The sequence below is a fragment of the Budorcas taxicolor genome, chromosome 1 (assembly GCF_023091745.1).
Source record: "Budorcas taxicolor isolate Tak-1 chromosome 1, Takin1.1, whole genome shotgun sequence".
Lineage (NCBI taxonomy): Eukaryota > Metazoa > Chordata > Mammalia > Artiodactyla > Bovidae > Budorcas > Budorcas taxicolor.
In genome coordinates, this window is record NC_068910.1 from 109,179,390 (window position 1) to 109,200,978 (window position 21,589).

A 21,589-nucleotide genomic window follows, 5' to 3' on the forward strand; every position below is an offset into this window, starting at 1 on the left:
CTGCAGCATATTTTTACTAGTTATTTTCACAGTGATCATTTCATATCTCTCCTGCTCTTTAACATCAGTATTATTCTTGATGAAGAAAAAAGAGGACTGTTTCCTGTCCACTCTCTGATTTACCTTCTTCCTTTCCATACGGTGTCTCAATGCTCTCTCTCTTTGTAATAATCTCTTGTTGCATAACAAATTATGTCCAAAGTTAGTAGCTTAAAACAGAGAAGGTTCCTTATCTCAGCTTCTGTTACTATATCTCATCAGTCATCAGTCAGGTTATGAGCTGAGGGTTAGTGGCTCCACTGTGAAGAAGCCTCCTCAAAACTCATTCAGGTGGCTGTTGTCAGGCCTCACTTCCTCCATCAGAGGACAAACAGACTAAAAACCACGATCACAGCAAACTAACCAATCTAATCACATGGACCACAGCCTTGTCCAGCTCAATGAAACTATGAGCCCTGCCGTGTAGGGCCACCCGAGATGGACGGGTCATGGTGGAGAGTTCTGACAAAATGTGATCCACAGGACCACTGGCAAACCACTTCAATATTCTTGCCTTGAGAAACTGATGAACAGTATCACAAGGCAAAAAGATAAGACACTGAAAGATAAACACCCCAGGTCAGTAGGTGCCCAGTATCATACTGGAGATCAGGGAGAAATAACTCCAGAAAGAATGAAGAGAAGGAGCCAAAGCAAAAACAGCATCCAGGTGTGGATGTGACTGGTGATGGAAGCAAGGTCTGATGCTATAAAGAGCAATATTGCATAGGAACCTGGAATGTTAGTTCCCTGAATCAAGGCAAATTGGAAGTGGTCAAACAGGAGATGGCAAGAGTGAATGTTGACATTTTAGGAACTAAAATGGACTGGAATGGGTGAATTTAACTCAGATGACCATTATATCAACTACTGTGGGCAAGAATCCCTTAGAGGCAATGGAGTAGCCATCATAGTCAACAAAAAAGTCCGAAATGCAGTACTTGGATGCAATCTCAAAAACAACAGAATCACAGTAATCCAAGTCTATGCCCCAACCAGTAATGCTGAAGAATCTGAAGTTGAGTGGTTCTATGAATACCTGCAAGACCTTTTAGAATTAACACCCAAAGAAGATGTCCTTTTCATTATAGGGGACTGGAATGCAAAAGTAGCAAGTCAGGAAACACCTGGAGTAACAGGCAAATTTGGCCTTGGGGTACAGAATGAAGCAAGGCAAAGGCTAATAGAGTTTCGCCAAGAGAACACACTGGTCATAGCAAACACCGTCTTCCAACAACACAAGAGAAGACTCTACACATGGACATCACCAGATGGTCAATACCAAAATCAGATTGATTATATTCTTTGCACCCAAAGATGGAAAGCTCTAGACAATCAGCAAAAACAAGACCAGGAGCTGACTGGCTCAGGTCATGAACTCCTCGCTGCCATATTCAGACTTGAATCAAAGAAAGTAGGCAAAACCACTAGACCATTCAGGTGTGACCTAAATCAGGTCCCTAACGATTATACAGTGGAAGTGAGAAATAGAGAGACTAGACCTGATAGAGTGCCTGATGAACTGTGGACAGAGGTTCGTGACATTGTACAGGAGACAAGGATCAAGACCATCCCCAAGAGAAAGAAATGCAAACAAGCAAAATGGCTGTCTGAGGAGGCCTTACAAATAGCTGTGAAAAGAAGAGACGCAAGAAGCAAAGGAGAAAAGGAAAGATATATCCATTTGAATGCACAGTTCCACAGAATAGCAAAGAGAGATAATAAAGCCTCCCCAGTGATCAGTGCAAAGAAATAGAGGAAAACAATAGAATGGGAAAGACTAGAGAGCTCTTCAAGAAAGTTAGAGATGGGCCCAATTAAGGACAGAAATGGTATGGACCTAACAGTGAGTGAAGTCACTCTGTCACATCTGACTCTTTGTGACCCCATGGACTGTAGCCTACAAGGCTCCTCTGTCCATGGAATTTTCCAGGCAGGAAACCCCACATTACTGGTGTGGGTTGCCATTTCCTTCTGCAGGGATGGACCTAAAAGAAGCAGAAGATGTTAAGAAGAGGTGGCAAGAATACACAGAACTATACAAAAAAGATCTTCATGACCCAGATAACAACAATGGTATGATCAGTCACCTAGAGCCAGATATCCTGGAATGTGAGTCAAGTGGGCCTTAGGAAGCATCACTATGAACAAAGCTAGTGGAGGTGATAGAATTCCAGTTGAGCTATTTCTCATTCTACAAGATGATGCTGTGAAAGTGCTGCACTCAATATGCCAGCAAATCTGGAAAACTCAGCAGTGGCCACAGGACTGGAAAAGGTCAGTTTTCATTCCAGTCCCAAAGAAAGGCAATGACAAAGAATGCTCAAACTACCTCACAATTGCACTCATCTCACACCCTAACAAAGTAATGCCCAAAATTCTCCAAGCCAGGCTTCAGCAATACGTGAACTGTGAACTCCCTGATGTTCAAGCTGGTTTTAGAAAAGGCAGAGGAACCAGAGATCAAATTACCAACATCTGTTGGATCATGGACAAAGCAAGAGAGTTCCAGAAAAACACCTATTTCTGCTTTATTGACTATGCCAAAGCCTTTGACTGTGTGGATCACAATAAACTGTGGAAAATTCTGAAAGAGATGAGAATACCAGACCACCTGACCTGCCTCTTGAGAAACCTGTATGCAGGTCAGGATGCAACAGTTAGAACTGAACACGGAACAACAGACTGGTTCCAAATTGGGAAAGAAGTACGTCAAGGCTGTATATTGTCACCCTGCTTATTTAACTTATATGCAGAGTACATCATGAGAAACACTGGGCTAGATGAACCAAAGCTGGAATCAGGATTGCTGGGAGAAATATCAATAACCTCAGATATGCAGATGACACCACCCGTATGGCAGAAAGTAAAGAAGAATTAAAGAGCCTCTTGATGAAAGTGAAAGAGGAGAGTGAAAAAGTTGGCTTAAAGCTCAACATTCAGAAAACTAAGATCATGGCATCCAGCTGCATCACATCATGACAAATAGATGGGGAAACAGTGGAAACAGTGGCTGACTTTATTTTTGGGGCTCCAAAATCACTGCAGATGGTGATTGCAGCCATCAAATTAAAAGATGCTTGCTCCTTGGAAGGAAAGTTATGACCAACCTAGACAGCGTATTAAAAAGCAGAGGCATTACTTTGCCAGCAAAGGGCTGTCTAGTCAAGGCTATGGTTTTTCCAGTGGTCATGTATGGAAGTGAGAGTTGGACTATAAAGAAAGCTGAGCACAAAGAATTGATGCTTTTAAACTGTGGAGCTGAAGAAGACTCTTTAGAGTCCCTTGGACTACAAGGAGATCCAACCAGTCTATCCTAAAGGAGATCAGTCCTGAGTGTTCTTTGGAAGGACTGATGTTGAAGCTGAAACTCCAATACTTTGGCCACCTGATGCAAAGAGCATTTCCCACCTGATGGGAAAGATTAAAGGTCGGAGAAGAAGGGGATGGCAGAGGATGAGATAGTTGGATGGCATCACCAACTCAATGGACATGAGTTTGGGTAAACTCCGGGAGTTGGTGATGGACAGGGAGGCCTGGTGTGCTGCAGTCCATGGTGTCACAAAGCGTTGGACTCGACTGAGGGACTGAACTGAACTGAACTTCCTCATCAAGTGAGCCTCTCCTTAGGGCTGCCTCACAACATTGCCCCTGGCTTCCTCCAGGCCACATGACCCATGAGGGAATGAGCAAGATCATTCAAGACTGAAACCAGAACTAATCTCAAGACTAACTCAGAACTGACATCACATCACTTCCTGCATATGCTATTAGAAGTAGATCAGTAAATCTGATCCACATTTAAGAGGAGGGGATGAATACCAGGATATAATGTTCACTAGTCTGACACGACTGAGTGACTTCATTTTCACTTTTCACTTTCATGCACTGGAGAAGGAAATGGCAACCCGCTCCGGTGTTCTTGCCTGGAGAATCCCAGGGACGAGGGAACCTGGGGGGCTGCTGTCTATGGGGTCGCACAGAGTTGGACACGACTGAAGCAACTTAGCAGCAGCAGCAGCAGTATCCTGGGGTCTGGGTACAGTCTGTCCTCTGACCCCTAGTGATTTACATTCCTCCCATATGCAGAATGGTTCTTCCCTGTAGCCCAGCTCAGATGGTAAAGAATCCGCCTGCATTGCAGGAGAGCTAGGTTCAATCCCTGGGTCAGAAAGATCCCCTGGAGGAGGGCATGGCAACCCACTCCAGTAATCTTGCTTGGAGAATCCCATGGACAGAGGAGCCTGGCAGACTGCACTCCATACAGTCGAAAGAGTCGGACACGACTGAGCGACTAACGCTACTACTACTACATATGCAGAATATATTCACCCCTCCCCAAGGCTGCAAAAATCTGATGCCATTATAGCATGAGTTCAGGGCCCAGAATTTCATTGTATAGATCAAGTCCACATGCAGTTGAGGTTCCTTGGATTTAATCCCTTAAGTATAGCTCTTTGAGTACATTTCTTCTCAACCTGTGTAACTAAAGAGACAAGTTATATTACCTCTGTGTATCCAACACCAAGCAGTAAGACAAACACTGGATGACTTTATAGACATTTCTGTTCAAACCAGAGGAATGGAGTCATTGGTCCACAACATTCAGAAAGTGTTGGGAGTTTCTTGATTAAGTCTTAAGGCTCAAGGTCTTATGGTTCTTGGCTCTGCTCTTTAGGTTCTTGCTCTGTCCTTTGAGTCATCCTCTCTTTAAAAAAAAATGAAAGGTAACATGTATTTGCAACTAAGCAGCTCTTTCAGCTTGCTTCTTGACAATAGAAATCTGAGGGTTTATCTCTGATCTTCTCAGTTTCTGAATATATAACTACTTTAGGAATTTTGTGGGTTTCCTATGATTCTTCTGGGGATTTACTCTATTAGACAGAAGTCACACCCACAAATCTTTTCCAGATAAACCATCTTTTTTTTTTTCCCCCAAACTTTAACCTTTTTATTTTGTATCAAAGTGAAGTGAAATTTGCTCGGTCACATCCAACTCTTTGTGACTCCATGGACTGTATAGAATACTGGAATACTGGAATACTGGAGTGGGTAGCCTTTCCCTTCTCCAGAGGATCTTCCCAATCCAGGGATCAATCCCAGGTCTCCCACATTACAGGCAGATTCTTTATCAGCTGAGCCACAAGGGAAACCCATTTTGTATTGGGATATAGCCAGTTAACAATGTTTGTAGTTTCTGGTGAACAGCAAAGGGACCTAACCATACATATACATGTGTCCATTCCCCCTAAACCCAACTCCCACCCAGGCTGGCACATAACATTGAGTAGAGTTCCATGTGCTATGCAATGGAATAGTACTCTGCCATTAAAATGAATGAAATAATGTCATTTGCAGCAACATGAATAGACCTAGAGAGTGTCATACTGAGTGAAATAAATCAGACAGAGAAGGAGAAATATCGTATGGCCTCCCTTATATGTGGAATCTAAAAAGAAATGATACAAAATGAACTTACAGAACAGAAACAGATAAAGCCTTCTGTACCTTGGGCCTCAGCTGAGACAATTACTGGACAAGACCCCTTAAGCTTCCTAGACTTGTGTTTGAGAGAATTGCCAAGGCACACCTTTAATTTCTTTAAAGACTTTTGTTTGTTAATTTGGCTGCAACGTGGAGCTTGTGGGATCCTAGTTCCTTGCTGCTGCTGCTGCTAAGTCACTTCAGTCATGTTCAACTCTGTGCAACCCCATAGACAGCAGCCCACCAGGCTCCTCTGTCCCTGGGATTCTCCAGGCAAGAATACTGGAGTGGGTTACCATTTCCTTCTCCAGTGTATGAATGTGAAAAGTGAAAGTGAAGTCACTCAGTTGTGTCCTACTCTTAGCAACCCCATGGACTGTAGCCTGCCAGGCTCCTGCATCCATGGCATTTTCCAGGCAAGAGCACTGGAGTGGGTTGCCATTTCCCTTCTCCCCTAGTTCCTTGACCAGGTATCAAACCTGGGCCCTCAGAAGTTAAAGTACAGAGTCCTAACCACTGAACTGCCAGGGAATTCCCTTTCAAGATTTCTTATGTGATTGTGTCTCTGTCCAAAAGTTTTGAACAGTGTGCTCAGATACTATCCATCTATCACCTTATTTTTGATACATTTCAAAGTAATTTGCAAAATCAGTACAATCTGCTCAGATGCTTCACCATGCATATTATTTTTTAAAGTTCAATATTTACTTTAAAATAAATATGTATTTTAATATTTAATATAAATATTATTAAAATATTTATAAATAAATAAAAATTTAAAGTTCTGTTTTTCCCTTTTAAAGTTGACATACAAAAAAATACAGAAGTGTCGAATGTCTTCTTCAAAACTGCTTACCCCTGAGGCAACCATTGTTCTGATGTTTTCCCCCCAAAATGAGTTTTCCTTTTTCTAGAATTTCACACAAATTAAATCATACAGGGTACACTCTTTGGCTCTAGATGTCTTTTATTCAGCACAATATTATTTAGATTCACCTGTGTTGATGATAGTGGTCTTTCTTTGTTTTCTCTTTCTCTTTTGTTTTGCTGAGTGTATTAGTCTATAGTGCTGTCATAAGAAAGTGCCTGGGTGGTGTAAGCAACAGAATTGTATTTCTCACAGTTTTGGAAGGTGGAAGTCCATGGTCAAGGTATTGACAGGTGTGGTTCCTCCTGGTGCTTTTCTCTTTGGCTTGTAAATGGCTGCCTTTTCACTGTGTCCTCATGTGGTCTTTCTCTGTGTATGTACATTCCTGGTGTCTTTTCCTCCTCCTGCAAAGACACAAGTCCTGCTGGATTATGACCTCATCTCTGTGATCTCTTTATCTTTAATTGCCTCTTTAAAGGCCCTGTCTCCAAATATGGTCACATTAGGGATTAGGGCTTCAGCATATAAATTATGGGGGTCACAATTCAGTCCATAACAGTAAATAATATTCAATTATATGAATGTGTCACAGTTTATTATCCCTTATTCTATTAATGGATGCCTGTGACTATTTCTTGTTAGGGTCTATTATGAATAAATCTGTAATCAACATTCATATACAAGCCTTTTTGTTAACATAAATCTTTATTTCCCTTGAGTAAACACACAGGAATAGAACTGCTGGATCATATTTAGTTTTGTACAAACTGCTAGACTTTTTTTCAAAACTGAGTGTTCCATTTTTCCACTTACACTGTCAGTATATTAGTTTTACTTGCCTTACTCTCTTATCAACTTTTGGAGTTATCAGTCTTTTTATTTAAACATTTTGGTGAGTGTATATTGAATGACTTTTGACCAAACCAAATAAGCAGTTCTAAGTTGCTTGTTTTTTAAATATTTACTCATTTATTTTATTTATTTTTGGGTGTCCTCGGTCTTCATTGCTGCACATAGGCTTTCTCTAGCCAAGGTGTGTGGGCTTCTCATCGAAGTGGCTTCTGCTGTTATGGCGCACAGTCTCTAGAGCTGAGGGCTCACTCATGACACACAGGCTTAGTTGCCCCACAACATGTGGAATCTTCCCGGACCAGGGATTGAACCCATGTTCCCCACATTGGCAGGCGGATTCCTAATCACTGGACCATGAAGGAGGTCCCTACGTTGTCTTAATGTTTACAGTGAACATGCTTGTTTTTGTTATAAAATTTGTTATAAATTTTATCTTTTTACCAAAGCAATAATCAGACACTATTAAAGGTTTTTTCACCGCTTCCCTGGTGGCTCAGAGGTTAAAACGTCTGCCTAGAATGCAGGAGACCCAGGTTCAATCCCTGGGTCGGGAAGATCCCCTGGAGAAGGAAATGGCAACCCACTCAAGTACTCTTGCCTGGAGAATCCCATGGAGTGAGGAGCCTGGTAGGCTACAGTCTATGGGGTTGCAAAGTGTTGGACACGACTGAGTGACTTCAAGACAACGATGACGACAGTTAAAGGTTTTTAGTGGAAAAACAGCAATCTTCTTCCCTTCTCTTATCTAAGTCTTTCCTCAGTGGCAGCCACTCTCAGTCTTTAGCTGTTTTTCTAATTTGCTACCTTATATTTTATATTGCAGTTTCTTGACTTCCCAATTTTTGACATTATCTCCCTGAGGTGGCTTACAAAGACATGATCCTGTCATCTGTGCCCTAGTCCCTCTCCAGCTGCTACCTCCTCTGCCAACACAATATTACATTTTGGTTACAACAGTTGTCACTCTTTCATTATTATGACCATGGAAACACTGCTTAATGCCGAGAAAAAGAGAAGCTATAATCATCTCTACTTTCTTACACAACTGTTTATTTTCATGGCATTAATAATTACCTCATTTCTTCATTTGCCTGACTTGCTATGTTCCTGTTGTTAATTGCTCCCATATGTTACAACATCTCTTCCACATGCCCATAAATAATATTTTCCATATGCTCAAGTAGAACAGTTATTGTTCTTTCCTATGCATCTCCACACTCTTTTTTCCACTTGGAATTGGTTATTTTCTAGACTTGCAGAGCAACTGAGATTTCTCTTTGCTATTCCCTCAGTTGTCTTCTGGATTGGTTTCTCTATTTTCTGAATCCTATGTCATCCTCTTTCTTAATTTAGCCCTTTATTGTGATGGAATAGAGCCTTTCATATCTGCAAGTAGGAAGTAAATTTTTTGAGACCTTAAATATCTGAGAATGTTTACTGAAATCTAAACGTTTTCCTTTTAACTTGACTGATAGTTTTTCTGGGTATAAAAAAATCTATAATTTGAGAATAAAATTTCCCCATAATTTTGAAAGCTTTGTCTTGCTGAGTTCTGGCTTTCATTACTGTTGTTGCAAGGTCTGACACTATTATTTTCTTTGACCTTTTTATTATTTATGTTACTGTTTTTCTTTTGAAGTTCTTAGAGTCTTTTGTTTGTCCATGATGTTCTGAAATTTCATAGTAATTTTCCTTAGTGTGGGTATTTTTCTTATCCATTGTACTGTATACTTAATGGACTTTGAATTTGCAGTTTCATGTTCTAGAAAGTTTCTTTTAGTTCAGAAAGTTTTTCTTATTTTTTTATCACTTCTTTCCCACTGTTTTATATGATTCTTACTTTCTATAATACCTTTTATTGTCATGTTGACTCTCTTAAGCTGATTCTCTAATTTTGTTACTACTTTTTTCTTATTATTTTTCATCTTTCTGGAAGATTTTTCTACTTTTCTTCAAGCCTTCCTCCTATATTTTTATTCCAACTTTCTTATTTGTTTTAATGTTTAATTTTTTTCTGATTTTCTCCCCTTGTGTATAGCATCCTGTTTTTGTTTCATAGCTGGAAATTCTTTCCTCATCTCTCTGTGAATACTAATTGTAATTGTTTTGAATAATTTGTAATCATTTTGTTTGTAATTGTACTTCTAAGAATAGTATTCTAATTGTAATTTGTTTCCTTGGGGTTCTTTTTTCTTTTTGTTTATTTGCTCTCATGTTAGAGACTTTCCTTAGATGTCTGATTAGCTTTCTAGTCATATTGAAGAGAGATATGCTAAAAAGTTGATGGAAAACTTGTGCATCAATGGGACTTGTCAGTTAGTAGACCTTTTGGTAGGGTGATATGATAAGAAAGCAGGACTTTTACTGTGGAACCCCCAAAGTCACTCTCTTGTAGCATTTGTCTTAGGTTATTTTATTTTTCCAGAGAAGAATTCAGTAGTCTCCTGCCTGTACTGTATAACCTGGCTTGAGACATCCTGAAAGAGGAACAAGAAAAGGAGATGAGTCTCAGTCTCTGCCCTGTCTCCCCTGTGCTAGACTTCTTGGTCTTATTCTCTCCAGAGCATAAATCTCCAGTCTTCTGTCAGGAAGAGCAAGATGAGAGGAAGCAGTAATAGGATAATTGCTTGGCTGCCTGGACAGAAGACAGAGCCAGATGGGAGTAGGAAGGAGGCAAATTGTTTTAAATGTAAACTTTCATCCAGTCTCTTTTTATTTCCAGCCCTTTCCCCTCAGTAGTACCCTGTACCACTGACTACTCAACCTTTTCAGGGCCCAGTAGGTGAAACAGACACACTTATTGCTAGCTGCCAGCTCTCTAGAAACCCAGGGCCTAGCTGTCTCTCTCCCTCTGCTAGATAGCATCCATCCAGTTTCAGCCACTTTCCATTTTTCAAAAAATTGTTGAAATCTCTCCACTACTGTTGTCCTCTCTTCTGGTTTCTTGGTCCTTATAGCTTTGTATCTTTTCAGTTTCCTTTATTTTCATTTAGTAGTGTTTTGAAAATGATTTGCCATGGTTAAAACCAGAAGCCTCATTCTTAAAGAATATAATTTTTGACACTTTAAGTAACTGAAAACATATCCCCAATTAATTGCTTTTCTAAATGCTTAATAAGTTTTTCTGTTAAATGTTTTGGGGCAAATGTGATTCTTCTAAATCTTTAACTTCATGCTCCAGGTACATATTTTAAAAACCACTGCATAAAGAAATGACATTACTTTATTACCTGCCAAAGACAGATACTGTTGAAATTGATTCTATAAATGGTTAGCTGGCTGGCTGTGGTGCTTCCTCATCTTCTTACCTCATCTCTCTGAGGGTAAACATCAGCATTTGTAACGCAGTTAGCAAAGTTTAAGAAGTTTCAATACTGTGGGATTTGTATTTCTTCATAAAGTCATCTTACTTCTATGGAAATTGACCCCATAAACTTGCATCTTCTTTAGCATCCTACTGCAGCCAGCTAAAGTGACTGCTCCCAGAAAATAAATATCATAGTGTATTTCCTTTAAGATGATGTAAGAATTTGAACCTAATATACAGAATCTTGACAAAAGCAATTGTCAAGCCTGTTTTTTTTTTTTCCTTTGCATGATTCAGAATTGTTGATTTTTTTTTTCCTTCTGGAATTGGAGAATCCATGTCCTTATAACTGAGCTCATTTCCACATTTAATTTCTGTTGTGTTTAATTAGCTTTGTAAACCTAACATGAATACAGCTCCACACATTGAACATACACTCAGAGAGCACCTCCATTTGCTAAATAGGGAAATGAAATAGATTCTACATTTGCTTCCCCCAAACCTTGCTACTGGTGACAAGATACTGCAGTATGCCTTGAGGCACCTAGGGATCTACTAACTGTATGCAGGCTTTGCCATAGGAGCATAAGCCGATGTTGACCTGATCTGTAACTGGACTCTTAGGACCATCTGGCAGCTTCTGTGACATATTAGCGGCCATGGCCCCGGTTCTGATTGGCATCAAATTAGAGTGTATCTACATCTACAAGACAGTTTAACTTTCTGAATAAGAGAGATCATAATATCTTTCTTTAGCTATGATACTTTTGTACTTTGCAGGGTTTTTGTTTTAACTAAGAACCAGCTGAGATTTCAAGATTCCCATTTGAATCTACTTCTCTACCACTGAAATAGAGTCTAGAAACTGCTGGTCCTGGATGCATGTCTTGAAGAAATTATGTAGCATTATATTTCTCTGGCTTCAGGCCATAGGCATTCTTAATCTTCAGACTGTCTGCAAACTTTAATAGAAAGCTTCATCTGTAATCATTTTAAACAGAGCCAGTGGAGACAAGATTGCTTTAGTTAGTAGTTTACCAGCTAAAACTGAGTACTCTCTAGTTGGAATGGAAACTCAATGAAGAAAAAACTTGGAATAAGTTTTCACTTACATTTTATATCTTACTTGGCAACTGGTTTGAAAATGTTGCATAAAAGATCCAACACAGGAAACATTTTATACAACTGCTTATGATTAATAAATATGGAATTTGAAGCATTCCATTTTATAAATCAAAGTCTTAGCCCAAATTTCCTGTTTTTCTACACTTTAAAAAAAAAAACCCTTAGGGTAAAAATAGCACTAAACTGTATAGGGTACTCCAGGGGTCAAGGCAACAGGCAAAATCAATTACTCAGGATGCCATGGTGCTGAGACTTTTGTCAGACCATTAGCAGAAATATTCATTTTATAGTCACTATAGATAAGGCATTTGGTGCAGCTGGTTTTACAAAAATGTAAGTAAATATATCCTACTTCAGATTTTCTGTGCCTATTGAGAAGAGGAAAGAAATGGATAACAAAATGGTAAGTCAGTGACTTGGAAATACAGTCTCACACATTGCTAGTTCGTAGACCACACCAGTCATGCTAGTCAAAGACTTTTATTTTTACTACATCTTAATTTTAACCATATCTCTTTCTGCCTATATTTTACAAACCTGGCCACTGTCTTCCACTTTGAATACCCTGCACCACCACCTCAAAACATATATTCACTCACTCACACATTTTGACCTTTGTTCATAGACTTTCCTGTCTTAGATCATCTGCACTTTCTCACTTTTACAAATTCTCTCAGCCAGCCCCTGCATAATAGCCTACAGTAGATGTTGCAACATTTCTTTGTCCGTATTACCAAGATATTCTGAAGAATACATGCATGACAATAGGTACTTTGGGATTCATACCATTAGTTGACAGCTCATCATGCTAAGTGAAGTGAAAGTCGCTTAGTTGTGTCTGACTCTTTGCGACTCCATGTACTATATAGTCCATGGAATTCTCCAGAAATCCAGGCCAGAATACTGGAGTGGATAACTGTTCCCTTCTCCGGGGGATCTTCCTCACCCAGGGATCAAATGCAGGGCTACCACACTGCAGGCAGATTCTTTATCAGCTGAGCCACCAGGGAATGGCTCATCATCCTAAGATGAAAGTTTTCTCATTTATGCTTCTTTGTAGCCTAAAGAATGTTTCTTGATACAACCAAAGGAAACAAATGAAGATGCCACCAAGACCAGGAAGAGGAAAAAGGTAATATTAGTTATTTTTTACAGTGGTGTGGCCCTGCATGGTTTTCATCACATTGTTTTTTTTGTTGTTTTTTTTTTCATCACATTGTTATATCGTGTACTTTGATGAGGCAGTTATATTGTAATCCCTACTTTAGAGATGCAAAAGTTGTAAAACTCATTGAGCTTTGGTGACTCTCATAAGGTCACTAGTAATAAGTGTTTTTGCTGGAGCTAAAAATAAATTCTTCGAATTCCTATTCAGTCTTGTGGATTACCAGGCATCTTTGTTACTCTGTGTTTTCACTGTGGTTAGAAGTCAGACATGGGTTTCTAATTCTAGAAGGGGCCCAGAGCTGTCCTGCCCTCTGGCCCCTCTGGATTTATCCAAGAAAAGAAATTTACCAACCTTCTTTTCTTAACCATTTCATTTTTAAAAAATCTTATATCTTAGAGTATTAATAAGAAAAGATTAAGCAGATGAAAGTAGTGTAAGTATAAGGCATTTCTGACTGTTAAGTTTGAACCATAATTTAAAGCAAAAGACTACCCTTGCATTTTCAGACTTGCCTGTGAACATATGGGAAACTCTGTTGCTCCTATACAGACTTTCTTATGGCTCAGCCTTGAAGAAAGTGTGGTTAGCTTTGACCTTCTACCACTGTTATGAAAACAGCAGTGTAATTCTCTCCCTGCCAAGAAGGGTCTACTGCTGTAGTCAGCAGAGGAAATATGATTGGGATTAGAGGAAAGAAGATGGATGCAAACCAATTACTTAACAGCAAGCTTTTAGAAAACTGAGAGTGTGTGTGCCTATGTTTTCCTTGCCTGCATATGGCCAAATAGGAAGATGGAAGATGCCAAATTGGCTGAGGTTTGGCAAGTCCTTAAAGAAATGATTTTAACTTCTCTTTGATAGTTTGTACACTAATAGCCTCAAGAGTGTTACGTTCTTGGGGCTCAAGGTCAGAACTCTAGCTAGATAGTTTAGCCTTGGCTGAGGTCATGCTGAAATCTGCCCGCTGATGACATATTTTTTGTGTGTGTGAAGTTGATTCATTTGACAAAGCTTTGTTCTTGGCAATGGTATGAAAAGGAACATAGTATGGACGGAGGGGGGAAAAGGTGGTGTAGGAAGCAAGGAAGGGCCTTTCTGAATTTTTGGTGAAATATTAGAAAGATATAAGAAGGGAAATTCATGATGAAAGTTAAATGAACAATTTATGTTCCTAGTACTTGCAGGTGTTTAGAATATGCTACACAAATAAATCCAAATCAAAATAGATGTAGAGCATTTCCTGTTCTGCTTTTTATGGGGCCAATTCGAGGTGTCTCTCCCAAGACTTGAGCATTGAGGGTCTTAAGTGCCCTTTTTCGGTGTGCTCCTTTGCTGAGATTACTCCTGCAGCTCTTGAATCCCAGAAATCCAAACTGAAACTCAATGCCTTAAGATCCAGGTTACACAAGAAATTCTCAAATTCTACTCTCCCAGGAATACACATTGTCTGAAGCTTAGAAAGGGGTTTCCATAAGCAACAAGATTTACTGACTTTTAGGACTTGCTTGATGAAAGTCATAGTTGCACAGTTGTGTCCAACTATTTGTGACCCAATGCACTATAGCCCACCAGGCTCCTCTGCATGGAATTCTCCAGGCAAGAATACTGAAGTGGGTAGCCATTTCCTTCTCCAGAGGATCTTCTCAACCCAGGGATCAAACCCAGGTCTCCCATATTGCAGGCAGATTCTTTACCATCTGAGCCATCAGGGAAGCCCAAGGTGGCTCAGCGATTAAAGAATCCACCTGCCAGTGCGGGAGACATGGGTTCAATCCCCGATCCAGGAAGATCTCACTTGTCGCAAAGCAGCTAAGCCCGTGTGCCACAACTGTTGAGTCTGTGCTCCAGAGCCCAGGAGGTGCAACTACTCAGCTTACGTGCGGCAACTACTGAAGCCCGAGCACCCTAGCCCACACTCCACAAAAAGAGAAGTCACCACAGTGAGAAGCCAGCACACCGCAACTAAAAAGTAGCCCCTGCTTGCCATAACTAGAGAAAAGCCTGTGCGGCAATGAAAACCCAGTGTAGCCAAAATAAATAAATAAATAGTAAAATAAATAAAAACTCTGAAAAAGAAAAAAAAACCACAAGGATCATTTACAGAAACTGACCACATGCCTGGGCATAATGCAAATGTCAGTAACAGTTTTTAAAGAAATTGTATCACACTGACTGCAAGCTCTGTATATAACACAAGTAAGTGAAAGAATCAAAAAATAAAATAAACACTTACTGACTTTTATCAGAAAATGCCTGGAGAATCCCAGGGATGGGGCAGCCTGGTGGGCTGCCATCTATGGGGTCTCAGAGTTGGACATGACTGAAGCAACTTAGCAGCAGCAGCAGCAGCAGCAGCAGCAGCAGCAGCACGTATTATAGACTCCTGCAAAATTTGTAGTTCTCCTAGAAATCACAGACCAAGGAGTCTCTTAGATCATCCACTTTTCAAAGCAGTAGTTATGTCTAAAAAGTATCTTTCAAGTTTTCTCAAGTGTATTTATTAGAACTCCCATTCATGCTTGGCCATCACCAGAACCTATTTACAGTTTAAATGCCAGAGGAATCAACCTATCCTCAGCCAAATGCCACTCTAAAAATCTGTCTTCCTATTTTTACTTCTTTCTCATCAGAAGAAAATTACTGATATTCTTGCAAAATCAGAGCCAAAACCAGGGACACCTGAAGACCTACAGAAGCTGATGAAGGACTATTACAGCAGCAGTCGCTCAGTGATTGAATTAGAAGAACTAACCCTGCCAGGTACAACCAGGCTTCCTGTTCTTCCCTCTAATGACTGTGTTTTCCATGTGCTAGTACTCCTTTCCTGAACCTTATCATTTTAACTGTTGGATGATTTCTTCATTAAGATGCTAAATGGTATTTGTTCAATCTAATAGATTGGTAAATTTTTTTACTGCAAAGGTAGTGGGTGTGTTTTGGGGGCAGATTTTTCAATGAATAAGAATCTTTAATGAAGATAGAAGTTAAATAAAAATAAAGCACACATTTAAAAGTATAGGTGATTAATTTACTCATCCTTTATAGACAAGATCTTTAGCTTTAATAACATTTTAGTTCTGTTGTTGCCCTCATCGTGGATGTCTAGTCATTGTTCTGCTTTTAGGGTAGTATTTTAGCTTCCAACCAAGACTTTCTCAAGTAAACCATCTAAAGATATGAACAAAATTCTACATTTTTTAGCAAGGCTGATACCTCACCTCGTATGATTCTTAAGTATACTATTAAATGAGATCTTCTGCCTTAGAATATTTATAATTAAGTTAAAAATGTTGGAAAATTCTTTTAAAAACCAATTTTAATGAATTTCAAAATAATGACATAATCTATTACTCTTTTGTTCTGAGACTGAAGAAAATAGATGTCATAAAATCAAACAACAAAATATCAGGCACCACGGCTTCAGATGAGCTATCTGTAGACTACTAGGAATATCTAACACCACTTTTGGAAAAAGTCAAAGGTGGCTTGATTTCCTTTTTCCATTAGAACTTTGTACTTTCTAGAGACTTGAGAAGCTGAAAAACAGCCCGTTCCCTGAATTTTTATAATTCTTTTATAAAATGATGTGTGCATGGTTTTTTTTTAATGCACACTGGATTGGAGACACCAGTTCCCCTGTCTGTTCCTTTTCCGAAAGAAACGCCCTGTAGAGAATTGAAGGAACTCATTTCTACATGAGTGAGTCCTGAAGTTTCCTACTTACTGAGCTCAGAAACCCCAATAGCAATTAGAGATGACTCTTCTAAGCACAGCAGCTCCTCAGGAGGAGAGCTCCTCCTAACTCCTCTATCTCAGGAACCAGGTGCTGTAACAAAGCCTCTTCAAGGTTTAACTGAAGTTTGATTTCATTGTGACTCAGCAGTCAATTTTCCCTTCCAGTTCTTTGTTAGAATTGCAGAGAGTCAAAAGTCAGAAGAACTCTTTAAGGAGTCACTTGAGTTCCATAGTGAGTTTATATTATATCATCATTAGAGTTCAATAATATAGTTAGGTAAGAATATGTGGTCATGATTGACTTAGGGGAAAATATTTAAAATATGTTAAAAGAAGACTGTTGTAGCCAAAAGGAATAGGTTTTCATTTTTAGTTAAGAAATTAGGCCATTCTGAGTCACAGTGTTTGAAAACATCATAAGGTTTTAGAGAAAAGGCCCATCACTACACCGTCAGGGCCGAGACAGAGAGGTCTCTGTTATTTGAAGGAGGGACATGCCATCGGTTATCAGAACAGTCTCAGGAAGGGGCATATATTACTTATATGGATATAAGTAATAAAATACTGTTCCTATTTAGTTTACCCAGTGTCTGACTTGGTTGTGGTTTGCACGTTGTTTGTGTCTGTAGGGAAGGAACATGTCTTTTCAATTAATACTGTGCACTGTACATTGTTAATGTCATATACATGGGAACTTAATTAGAGTTTTGAAGCAAGAATCACTTAGAGCTAACTTAGCTGTCCTCCTGAGAGCTGCATTGTAGTTCAGATCAGTGCTAAATGCCTGTAAGCAACTGAATCACCCAGAAACTTAAAAAGCAAATTCCCAGGCCCAGCCCCAAGGAATTCTGACTTACTGTGCCAAGGGGACTCCATTCCAGGAATCTGTATCTATTGTAATGCTCTGCAGGCGAGTCTGATCATATCCAGACTTGGGAGATGATAATTTTAAAGATCATCAGAGGCTCTACAACAGGATACAGAGGGCAACATCTTTGAAGTTACTCACATACTGTGAATTTGTGTGCACTGGGTCACAACATAAGTCTCATTTAATTCAGTAATAGTTTACTCCCTAAAACTCTGATGTGTTTATAGACAGACTTCTTCTGGCATAAAGAATTTGGAAGATAGACATGCTTTTTTATACATCTTAGGTACAGAGTTAATAATACTACTTGGTTGCTAGACCATGCTCATCATTGGTTGATCAAGGCCCCTGTGTTTTATTGCAGTTTGTTTCATTGTCTTTCATTGTGTTGTTGTGCTCTGTTGTGTTAATGTCGCATTTTGATGTGTTATTCCTGCTGTTCCCCACCCACACTCCGATTTCCTTTCTCCATAGGCATCAACGCTGAGTCACTGTTCATTTTTTAAAATGCGTATGTCACATTGTTGCACGCGGAAGCTTTTTACAGTTTATTTAAATGAAGTTGTGCTGCACCTCTCCTTCTCTTTCCTCCCTGAACACTTTTTCAGGATACCTGTGTAGCTTTACGTACATGTAGTTCATTGCTTCTAAAATGCTACATAGTATTCCAGTGATTTCATCTACCACTTATTGTTCATGCATTTTCTCCTATATGGATGTCTAGGTTGCTTCTAGTTCTCCAGCATTACAAATAATACTTGTATGAAGGTTTTGAGTGTGTCTTTATAGACTACACGAGAATTTCTTTCCATAATGTTTCTTTCTTTCCATTACATTCCAGGAATGTAATCCTGGGTTCATAGGGATATGATATCAGTTCAGTTCAGTTCAGTAGCTCAGTCATGTCCAACTCTTTGCGACCCCATGAATTGCAGCACACCAGGCCTCCCCATCCATCACCAACTCCCAGAGTTCACCCAAACCCATGTCCATCGAGTCAATGATGCCATCCAGCCATCTCATCCTCCGTCACCCCCTTCTCCTCCTGCCCTCACTCCCTCCCAGCATCAGAGTCTTTTCCAATGAGTCAACTCTTCTCATAAGGTGGCCAAAATATTGGAGTTTCAGTTTTAGCATCAGTCCTTCCAATGAACACCCAGGACTGATCTCCTTTAGAATGGAGGGTTGGATCTCCTTGCAGTCCAAGGGACTCTCAAGAGTCTTCTCCAACACCACAGTTCAAAAGCATCAGTTCTTCGGTGCTCAGCTTTCTTCACGATGTACGCCTTAATTTGATTACTATCCAGCATAGCAATACCACTTTATACTTCACCGGTAGTTCCCAAGAATTTGCATCATCCTACCTTCTCAGCAATACTTGGTACATCTTTTTAACAATTGCCATTCTAATGTATATGCAAAATGTTATCTCATCTTATATTAATTTGCACATCTATGGTGACTGGTGAGTTTGGGCATCTCCACAAAGATCCGTTAGTTGTTTCAGCTTTACCTTTGTATATTGCCTATTTCCATGGATTTGAAAATAAAAATGTTTCATTAGTCCACTGAATGTACAACAAGCTTCTATTTCACCACTCTAAAAAATGATGACTCAAATTGAAGAAAGTAGGGAAAACCACTAGACCATTCAGATATGACTTAAATAAAATCCCTTATGATTATACAGTGGAAGTGAGAAATAGATTTAAGGGCCTAGATCTGATAGATAGAGTGCCTGAGAAACTACGGAATGAGGTTCGTGACATTGTACAGGAGACAGGGATCAAGACCATCCCCATGGAAAAGAAATGTAAAAAAGCAAAATGGCTGTCTGGGGAGGCCTTACAAATAGCTGTGAAAAGAAGAGAGGTGAAAAGCAAAGGAGAAAAGGAAAGATATAAGCATCTGAATGCAGAGTTCCAAAGAATAGCAAAAAGAGATAAGAAAGCCTTCTTCAGTGATCAATGCAAAGAAATAGAGGAAAACAACAGAATGGGAAAGACTAGAGATCTCTTCAAGAAAATTAGAGATACCAAGGGAACATTTCATGCAAAGATGGGCTCGATAAAGGACAGAAATGGTACGGACCTAACAGAAGCAGAAGATATTAAGAAGAGGTGGCAAGAATACACGGAAGAACTATACAAAAAAGATCTTCACGACCCAGTTAATCATGATGATGTTGATCACTAATCTAGAGCTAGACATCTTGGAATGTGAAGTCAAGTGGGCCTTAGAAAGCATCACTACGAACAAAGCTAGTGGAGGTGATGGAATTCCAGTTGAGCTGTTTCAAATCCTGAACGATGATGCTGTGAAAGTGCTGCACTCAATATGCCAGCAAATTGGGAAAACTCAACAGTGACCACAGGACTGGAAAAGGTCAGTTTTCATTCCAATTCCAAGAAAGGCAATGCCAAAGAATGCTCAAACTACCGCACAATTGCACTCATCTCACATGCTAGTAAAGTAATGCTCAAAATTCTCCAAGCCAGGCTTCAGCAATACGTGAACCGTGAACTCCCTGATGTTCAAGCTGGTTTTAGAAAAGGCAGAGGAACCAGAGATCAAATTGTCAACATCCGCTGGTTCATGGACAAAGCAAGAAAGTTCCAGAAAAACACCTATTTCTGCTTTATTGACTATGCCAAAGCCTTTGACTGTGTGGATCACAATCAACTGTGGAAAATTCTGAAAGAGATGAGAATACCATCCCACCTGACCTGCCTCTTGAGAAACCTGTATGCAGGTCAGGAAGCAACAGTTAGAACTGGACATGGAACAACAGACTGGTTCCAAATAGGAAAAGGAGTACGTCAAGACTGTATATTGTCACCCTGCTTATTTAACTTATATGCAAAGTACATCATGAGAAACGCTGGACTGGAAGAAACACAAGCTTGCTGGGAGAAATATCAATAACCTCAAATATGCAGATGATACCACCCTTATGGCAGAAAGTGAAGAGGAGCTAAAAAGCCTCTCGATGAAAGTGAAAGAGGAGAGTGAAAAAGTTGGCTTAAAGCTCAACATTCAGAAAACGAAGATCATGGCATCCAGTCCCATCACTTCATGGGAAATAGATGGGGAAACAGTGGAAACAGTGTCAGACTTTATTTTTGGAGGCTCCAAAATCACTGCAGATGGTGACTGCAGCCATGAAATTCAAAGACACTTACTCCTTGGAAGAAAAGTTATGACCAAGCTAGATAGTATATTCAAAAGCAGAGATATTACTTTGCCGACTAAGGTCTGTCTAGTCAAGGCTATGGTTTTTCCTGTGGTCATGTATGGATGTGAGAGTTGGACTGTGAAGAAGGCTGAGCAGCGAAGAATTGCTTTTGAACTGTGGTGTTGGAGAAGACTCTTGAGAGTTCCTTGGACTGCAAGGAGATCCAACCAGTCCATTCTGAAGGAGATCAACCCTGGGATTTCTTTGGAAGGAATGATGCTGAAGCTGAAGCTCCAGTACTTTGGCCACCTCATGTGAAGAGTTGACTCATTGGAAAAGACTCTGATGCTGGAAGGGATTGGGGACAGGAGGAGAAGGGGACGACCGAGAATGAGATGGCTGGATGGCATCACGGACTTGATGTACGTGAGTCTGAGTGAACTCCGGGAGATGGTGATGGACAGGGAAGCCTGGCGTGCTGCGATTCATGGGGTCGCAAAGAGCCGGGCACGACTGAGCGACTGAACTGAACTGAACTGAAAAAATGATGGGCAGTCTTCTTTGGAGAAATGTCTATTTAGGTCACTCATTATCAGAGAAATGCAAATCAAAACCACAGTGAGTTACCATTTCATGCCAGTCAGAATGGCTGCTATCCAAAAGTCTACAAGCAATAAATGCTGGAGAGGGTGTGGAGAAAAGGGAACCCTCTTACACTGTTGGTGGGAATGCAAACTAGTACAGCCACTATGGAGAACAGTGTGGAGATTCCTCAAAAAACTGGGAATAGAACTGCCTTATGACCCAGCAATCCCACTGCTGGGCATAGACACTGAGGAAACCAGAATTGAAAGAGACACGTGTACCCCAGTGTTCGTCACAGCACTGTTTATAATAGCCAGGACATGGAAGCAATCTAGATGTCCATCAGCAGACGAATGGATAAGAAAGCTGTGGTACATATA

At 40.0% G+C, this 21,589-nt stretch overlaps 1 protein-coding gene across 3 annotated transcripts in view; it reads left to right on the forward strand.

Moving 5' to 3' along the window:
* Positions 1–21,589, forward strand: part of CMSS1 (cms1 ribosomal small subunit homolog) — a 399,921-nt gene that overhangs the window by 362,590 nt on the left and 15,742 nt on the right. For all 3 annotated transcript variants that reach the window (XM_052642246.1, XM_052642250.1, XM_052642258.1), the window contains 2 exons: positions 12,736–12,807; positions 15,474–15,603. In XM_052642246.1, coding sequence (XP_052498206.1) covers positions 12,736–12,807; positions 15,474–15,603 — 202 coding nt within the window. The remainder of the gene's footprint in view (positions 1–12,735; positions 12,808–15,473; positions 15,604–21,589) is intronic.